The sequence below is a fragment of the Vigna unguiculata genome, chromosome 3 (genome assembly GCF_004118075.2).
Source record: "Vigna unguiculata cultivar IT97K-499-35 chromosome 3, ASM411807v1, whole genome shotgun sequence".
NCBI classification, from domain to species: Eukaryota; Viridiplantae; Streptophyta; class Magnoliopsida; order Fabales; family Fabaceae; genus Vigna; species Vigna unguiculata.
In genome coordinates, this window is record NC_040281.1 from 63,869,736 (window position 1) to 63,878,459 (window position 8,724).

The 8,724-nt window shown below is 37.4% G+C and overlaps 1 protein-coding gene across 2 annotated transcripts; it reads right to left on the bottom strand.

Annotated features, from left to right (window-relative positions):
• Positions 1-1,064: 1,064 nt before the first annotated feature.
• LOC114178751 (protein STICHEL) lies at positions 1,065-7,806 on the bottom strand. Of its 2 annotated transcripts, none has more exons than XM_028064821.1 (6): positions 5,159-7,806; positions 4,713-4,932; positions 2,957-3,514; positions 1,644-2,334; positions 1,461-1,530; positions 1,065-1,337 (listed from the first exon to the last, which is right to left on the bottom strand). In XM_028064821.1, the coding sequence occupies exons 1-6, from the start codon at positions 7,253-7,255 to the stop codon at positions 1,242-1,244; spliced, it is 3,732 nt and encodes a 1,243-aa protein (XP_027920622.1). In that variant the 5' UTR covers positions 7,256-7,806; the 3' UTR covers positions 1,065-1,241. The 2 variants fall into 2 exon arrangements, with proteins under 2 accessions (XP_027920622.1, XP_027920621.1); XM_028064820.1 differs by having other exon boundaries at positions 1,452-1,530; positions 5,159-7,804.
• Between the last annotated feature and the right edge of the window lie 918 nt (positions 7,807-8,724).

The following is an 8,724-nucleotide window of genomic DNA, read 5'->3' on the forward strand; positions in this document are numbered from 1 at the left end:
CACAGTTATTTAATTCATCCAAAGACAAAATAAAAGGTAACTGACATCAAAGACTTGGACTTCTTTTATTGCACACGCAGGAAGAAGGACACAAAGAGGATGAAATGAAAAGTATGTAGAAAGCTCAAGCGAGGTCTACCACTTTTGTTGTTCATTCTGAAAGTTTTGATATGAAAACTTTTTAAAGTAAGATTAAGGTAATGTGGGACTTGTTGTCTGGTAAAATACTCAAAATGTATAACAACTTTTTGGATTCTTTAATTAAGCATCTTTTCGAAAGTTTTAGTTTGAAGTGATAATAGTTGTAAGATTTAAATTCTTGACATATGTATAAAGTTACACCCAGTTGGAAAAGTTCTTGGTACTATTTCATGAAAAAAAAATACTGATTAAGAAGCTAAATCAATAGGTTTTTACCTAAGTTAAAATTAAGAGTTTAATTGTTATGCATTAGAAGTTAGAAATCGTTTCATTAAAAATTTAAAGCTATTTTAAATTTAACAAATTTATTTTATACAGTAAAATATAACTAGACAATAATAGCGTGATTATTTGCAGTAGAAAGTCAAGTCACTTATAAGTGTATATACAGTAAAAAAACTATCAATACTAAATATCTAACATCACAAATTACCTTTTATTGTCACAGACCACAATATGCTTTGAACGAATAGGTTCATAATTTTTTATTATGTTATTTCACTTTTTTACTTTATAACAAATTAGCGATATAAAAACGTTAGAAAACAAAAATTCTTGAATTGTTATGAAGGACTTTTACTTTTATCACGGTTGATCAAGGCCCATTTTTTAGGGAAGTACAAGTAAGAATTATTTGAAAAGGCATTTTCAAACAGATTTATTATCAATATATATTAATAATTTATTTATTTGAGAATAATGAAAAATTACACTTACGTTCTTATTTTCTTTTAATAATACCTTCAATAAATAATTAATCTTATTCTGTGTATAAATATAGTTAAGTTCGTTCTGTCAATGTTAACTATGTAGAGCGGTTGAAGTAAATTAGTCCCACAGCTGTAAAGCACAAAAATAATGAGCCGTGTTAATCACTACTTAATCAATTAATTAATCTTGTTTAAAAGGAAACCGAAAAGGTTTAATTGTTCCTCTTTATTACTTGTTTGATAAAGGATGACCCACATAACATTCCCATTTCACGCTCTCATCCTTCAAGAATCGCTCAAAGAAAAAAAATAAAAATAAAAATCCTTTCTTTATCTTTTCCGCTCCCTTTTCTTCGTCTTCCCACAGTCACCAAACAACGCAAAACTTGCCCCTCTGCGCGCTCTAACTGGGGTGCCACCTTTCACCTGCTCACAACAAACACAAACACAAACACAGACAATGATGTTATCTTGTTATCTTTTTTCAGTCTTTTCAGAAACTTGGTTATTCAGAGCAACAACAGAACATAAAGAAGTTACCTTTATTACCCTTCTCGGTTTCGACTTATTCCAACATAAAAATCCACAACCACCAGCTCCTGACCCCGATTCATATCCCCTGCAGTAACCAACAAATCAACACACAGTGATGGATACAATAATGCAAGGAATTCAATTCAACATTCAATGCAAGAAAGTGGGAATTGCAACATTGAAGGAAGAAAGACTTACGGATGGTCTTTTCCAGAAATTGTGGCTAAACTGGTGTCATGCAATAAACTTGGGGACATGGGATACCGATCTGTCTTTCTACCAGTCTGGTCCTTCTGAGGGACCCTTCCATTTTTAAGGCTCAAAACTTTGAGTTCATTATTGGGTTCATCTTCCCAATGCTGGTGAGAGGAAAATCTTGTTGACTCCATGGACTCCATTGGGTCTGCACCATTCTGTGGCAGTACTTGATTCTTTTCGGGTCTCAAACGACTTAATGATCCAGGGGAACCTTTCTCTACAGCCTGTAACCACGCAGTTTCAAGCCTTTGCTCACGAATGATGGATTCAATTCTGTGCATTGGATTATCCTGTCTCCTTTCCCTCCCACCATTTCCTTCACCCAAGATATCTGATGAAGCAGTTCTAGATTGAAGGTTTCTATCCAGTAAAGGAGGCAAACTAGAATAAGATTCTGTTCCCTTCACATGACCTTGTCTTTGTTCCTTCTCACTACCCACTATTGACTCACCCTGCTTTACTCCTGTTAGATTAACCTGGTTTTCACCTTCCCCACCTGCCAAGTGGATTATTCGGACCTCCACATTGCGCCTAAGAACCATTTCCATGGAGTTTGTGATGCTTCTTAAAAACCTCTCAGCCCGAACTTTAATATCTGCGTCGCCAAAAGCAATATATGCTACCAAAACACCTGCAATGAGGACTCTATTAGAAGAGGGAATTATGCATGATAAAATAAATGTGTCATTCTAGTGAAGACCAGCATCTTGAGAAGATCCAAATGATCCATTCAACTAAACATTGCTAAAGTATCTTCAGAATATCCTAGAGGGTGAGAATGATGCATAATAGAATGAGATGAGTTGTGTTATTCAAGGGATACTTTTGTTCCTTGTTTTAAAAATCTTTATGTCATCAGAAATTAAACCTTGATCTTGAGAAATCTGTCATATATTTTGTTATTTATTTGTTACCTAATTGGATTAGGATCAGGAATCTAGAGAAGCACACTGAAAAGCAATTTAGATTCATTTTCCTCATGTCATATAATTGAATTGACTTCCTTCCACCATGTTATGTAACTCTAATGTCTTTGAATTATGTACACATAATAGCAAAAGTCAACAGATAAACCAGGGTATTATTGGCTGCTTGATAAACCCTAAAAACCATAGTGGTAAACAGAATCCTGTATGCTATCTATTTGTTTAAAAGAAAGCAGCTTAATGCAACTAGGTTTGTGAGAAATGCTTCCAAATACTCTCAAAAGATGGGAAAACTTCAATTTCGAGCAAAAAATGTTATTAGCTTACCTTCTACTTCACATACGGACACAAGCTTTCCATGATGGTGCAGCAGCTGCCTCAATGTCTTAGAGTGACACTTCTCAATACAATGCACCCAGATGTCACATAACTTCCCTGAATCTATGCACCTATACATTGTATTCCCCACCATAAGATCATCAGATGATACAACTGTGGAGCCATCATCTAGGATTGGACTGTTTGACGGCTTCGATTTCAAGCCGAAAGCTTCAATCTTTGAATCCTTTTGATGGTTGGAATCATCATTTACTGCCTTTTGCTGGGATCCAGAGAAAGGTGACTTTCGAGGCACATACTGAGGGTCTGACTTGTGCGTGCCAGAGGTAACATCTCTTGAAACACTTGATGGATCATCTTCAGTTGTCTTGCAGCTCTGCCTCCTACTGCTGCTTGACTGCGTGAAATCAGGAGAAGGTGTAGAACCAAGCTGCAAAAGAGTTGCTGTGAACCATGTACAACGTTCACTGGATGTTCTTAACTGTTTCTCAGCCTCTGAGAGAAGCTTCAAAGCATTTTTTAACCTCTCCAACTCTGATTCATTCACTGAGCATGAAAATACAAGTGTGCATTTCAATAATCATTAGATAATGATAGATTTTTCATTATTATATCACAACATTAAGACCACAATCAAAAGCGATACAAAACACCCAGGAAGTTCAGGAAAGAACCTAAAATATCAAAACTCAAATAGGAGTAGGTGTCAGAGTCACAATTATCAAATCTTATGATTCATAATTTGATACACTTTGGTCATCAACCAATTAGTATTTCAAGATAAATTTTAAATGACTTCATATATCTTATAATACATGTATGAATGTACACAATTTCGTATTATGATACAATACAACTATTCATATATTTTCATTTTTTCACCAATTCTTATAAAAAATGGTAGAAATTAGTGTGAGCTAAAATAGGAACTGGAAAGAACACTTAGAAACTTGTCCTATTTAATCATTCTACCTTTGTTTGTCATTGACACATTCAATGCATGTATTCCATTCAGCTATTCAAATGTTCTATTTTCATTCCAGTAATAAAAACTTCACAAACTTGGACATAATTAGTAGTTTTTCTTAGCTTGACCTCTTCTATAGTTGTTTCATCATCTCTTTCTAGTTCAAGGTTTACATTGAATACTATATATCATCTACATCATATATTTGGAATAATTTGTAATTGTACCTGGATCTTACAATTTGATACAAAACTACAATTCACAAGAAATAGCTCGGTGATTCATTATTTGAATATAGATTTAATAATCTTGATCAAAGCCTACGGTCACAACCGGAAAACAGGATTTAGAAGCACGCCCAGACGCTTATTGTTGAAATTCATTATACCAGAGAACTTTATACCTTTTAAATGGTTTAGACTCTTTTTCAGTTGACAAATGCATGTTCCATATAAATACAAAGCGAAAGAACATCTTAAAATAGAAATGAGAGGGCTAAGCACAAGCAAGACGATAATTAGTAACCTAAGCACAAACATGATATCACAGTATCAAATGCAATATCCCGCTATTTATTCACTTTTACCAATATCCTTTGGTATAGATGAGAGGCCATGAACTTATTGATCATTCTAAGCTTTTGAAAAGGAAAAGCCATTGCACGAAATAACACCAAAGTTATTTTTTCCGTGTTTTAAGATGAATGACATATTTTAGTGAACATTATGATAAATAAATATATAAGTGTTATCAAATCTAATCAGGGAATGTACTCACAACTCCGTCCACCAAAGAATGAATCATCAGGTCTGGTGTCAACGACTGCATATGACCCAGCAATGATGTCCATGATAAGGCCAGCTAGTTGAGACATCAAAACCATTGGATCAACTCCAGAGTCCATCAATTCTCTAGCTCTTTTCACTGTCTCTACAGTATCTGATGACATTGCCAACTCCAAAAGTTCTAACAATTTTTCATCTGAAACAACTCCCACCTGTTGCAGGTAATATAAAAAACACATTATGTTTCTACGGCAACTACTTACACAAAAAAAAAAAAATTGTAAAGTTAAAGGCATTATTAGAACTGTTGGCGAATTTGGGACCCAAAAGGCTTTTTTTTGCCTATTTCCTGGGACGGCTGTTAAAAATATGATCATCTCATACTTAGGTGTTTGAAAACATGAATATGCCAAAGAATAATAGTCGCAACAAACTCACAAGTTCATTGACAAGAGAAGTAGTAATTCTCTTCCCCAGCAAACTAAGCTGTTCTAACATGGTTTCTGCATCTCGAAGAGATCCATCTGCATTCATAGCAATGAGGTCCAGTGCATCTGCTTCAACATCAAGGTTCTCCTGAGTAGATATTTTCCTCAACCTGGTCACAATATCCCCATCTTTAATTTTATTAAAAAGGTACTTTTGGCAACGAGATTGTATCGTCCGTGGTACATTGTCAAGATCAGATGTTATAAATATGAATACAACTCGCTGGGGTGGTTCTTCCAGGAACTTGAGAAATCCCAGCCATGTCTTGGAGGGCAACAAGTGACACTCATCAATAACCAAAACTGTATATTGTGGTGAGGCTGACGATGACCCTGTTGACAATCTTTTTAGGAGATATCTAGCCTTATCAATTCCTCTCTTATTGGTTCCATCAACTTCCAAAAGATCACTGCTCTTACCAGAAATGAGATCAGTGCATTCCGTGCAGTAGCCACAAGGTTTATTCTCATCAGGACTAGCACAGTTCAATGCAGCAGCAAATATCCTAGCAGTTGAAGTTTTGCCAGTCCCACGTGGACCCTGAAAAAGATAGACAGGAGCTATGCGTCCCCTGGAAACAGCATTGATGAGTGACTGAACAACAATATTCTGGCCAATAAGTTCGCCGAAGAACATTGGTCTATACTTTTGGCTGAAACAGCGACTATTCTCCGGCGTGCCCTCCTCTTCCCCTTCCCCATTGAGAGCTACAATCTCCAATCCCTCTTGACTCCTACAACTAGCTGACCACCTTCTTCCATCCAACCGGCTCAATCCCTCAAGATCAAGCTCTCCAAAGTTTGTGGAAAGTTCATCATCGCTCCTTCCGGTTCCCACAGACGACCCTTCTCTTGCATCACCACTGTTTGTGAGTAATGGAATGACACCTCGAGCACTCCTCTGAGAAAGTCTTCTCTTTTGAGATGCCGAAACCGATCTCCGGTGTCTGGGATAAATAGTTTGACTTCCACAGAGCATGCTACTCCCTTTCCTCCTCAAAGTGTCGGACAGTGAGGGAGAATAGCAACTCCCACACATCCCTTTATGCTTAGGAGTCCTCTTGGACCAATAGCAAGGAATCCCACATCCTTGGCGGCCAGGCAAATCCAAATGATCATCAATCTCATCATCTCCATCGCCATCATTCACGGAAGTGGTGGTGCCATCCCAGGATCCAAGGGTGCTGGGATAACGGTGACCGTACGGATTGTAAGAACTAGTTGACAATGCAGGGGTGCTATAAGAATACGAAGAATCCTCTTTTCGACTTCTTCTCAGAAACTTCGAGGAAGAGCGAGACCAATTCTTTTGCCTGAGTTTGAAAAGCAAAGGGGAAGCCCCCGAAATCGGTCTCACGCCCTCAGAATTAGTGTAATCCTCGGTATCATCAGAGAACTCGACAGAGTCGTCTCTGCTAAAGAAAGGCAAAGAAGAATGCCCCTCGAGCATTGCCTTCGAAGAACTCACAAAATTTCTCCCTGGATTCGTTTGTCTATGCTGTTGATACTTTGCCAAAAAATCAAAATGAGGGTTATTTTTCTTACTCTTTTTCTTAACGGGGACAGTTCTTCTCGAAACAAGATTAGCATCCCCACATCTGAAAATAGAAGAACGAGTCCCACCACCGCCACCGGTACCACCAGCAGCCAGGTATGTATCACTCTTAGAGTCGCAACCGTTGCGAGCATCACTCAAACTGTCTCTGTCTCTGTCCCCAAGAAGCGACGACGACCCCCCATCATCACCATCATCGTCATCTTCTTCCTCGTTGTATTTCTCACTCGAAGATTTGTAGTTTTTCCAATTGTACAAAAACACCTTTTTCTCCCGCTCCTTCTCTTTCTCTTTGTCATTGTTAGCAAGTTGAGAATTGGTGCTGAACCTTCTACTTCCACTGTCTCTGTTCCATGCAGCCACGGATCTTGATGAGCTGAGTGGTGACTTCCACGAAGATGTGGTGCCAGGATCTCTGAGAACTCGCGCAGCCTTGCGTATTTGGGTGAGTTCCTTCTTCAAGTGAAGCTCGGACACCCGCATTTCTGACATCTTCTTCGTTCTTCTTCTTCTTCTTCTTCTTCTTCTTCTTCTTTGTCTTCTTCAACCCACCGGCACCCACAAAGAATGACAAATGCCCATTTACCTTTACTCACACTATGCACTACCCATTTGAGAATGCAGGGTAGCGTATCTGTTTATGGTGTAAAAATTACAGCTTTGTGAGTGGGAAAAGAGAGAGCAGAAGCAGATCTGACAGATGACACAGTTGAGCGTGTGTGAAAACGAAATGGGGTGTCTTTTTTGGTTGACTGCTCCTCTCTCTCTCTCTGTTTTCTTTGCTTGTTCTGAGTGAGTGAGTATTTTTCTCTTAAAAATACGTTAGGGTTTCCTTTTTCTTTTGGCGCTCCAAGAAGTGAAAGTGTTGAATTGAAATGAATCTGTGAGTGTTTGTTTGTGTGTGGGAGGATTCAGTGGGTCGTTTGGTTGCTTTTGATGATCATCGAAAAAAGAACCAACAATTAACGTAACATAACGTGCGATGGGATCAAAATGAAAATAAATATAGAAAATGGCCCCTACAAACACGGTGACACTCCCAACTCACATTTGGTGGTAACAAAGGAAATGAGATAAGCGAAGAGAAAAAAGATTCTTCCTTCCTAAAATGTCTTTTTTATCATCGCCTTGATTGATTCCTGTCTTGTTCCTCAAATTTTTGACTTTCTGTCCATCCTAATTCCACCCTTCTCTCTATTATTTCATTATAACATCATATCCATAAACAATAACCACTTTTTATGACAAAATAACAACATTCCCTTTTTATTTCTCTCTTCTTAAAACTCAAATTTCCACTTTTTAATTATAGAAGATCGCCCATAAAAACTCCAACTTTCCTCTCATCATATTTTCAATTAATACCCATCTTCCCATAAATAAATAAATCAAACGTAACAATAAAATATAATCACTTGTTTCACTATTTGTCTCATCGAATCTTTGATTTCCCTATTCAAATATTCAAAAGAGAATCATGTGAAATATCTCAAATTTTTCATTAGGAAATTTAGTTTCTGGACTAACAAACGTAACCTTAGTAACTTGTTGGAATCTGTGGCTAATGAGTGTGAGTGAGGAATAATGTGATGATGATTGTTATGAGTAGTTTGAATTTTGTTGTGTGCATTGAAGTGCATTGGTGCAATAGGAAGAAGGAACAGTGTTTGTAGAGTTTAGTTGCATCACCGTCCTAGATTGAGCACACATGTAGCTGTTATTGAATGCATGGTGAGTTGATCTACGTTGGTTGAAGAAGCTACCTAATGATGTGAAATTCTTGTGACACTTTATGGTTTCTTTGTACTCCTCCACTCAACATAGTTCTTGCTTGCATTATACCATTGAGAGATACCAGCCTATCACCACCCACTCTTCTTATCATTATTCCACAGAAACAATAAAAATTAGGCACCACACTTAAGCCTCTAAAATAATTTGGCGAAACAGTGAGAATGACA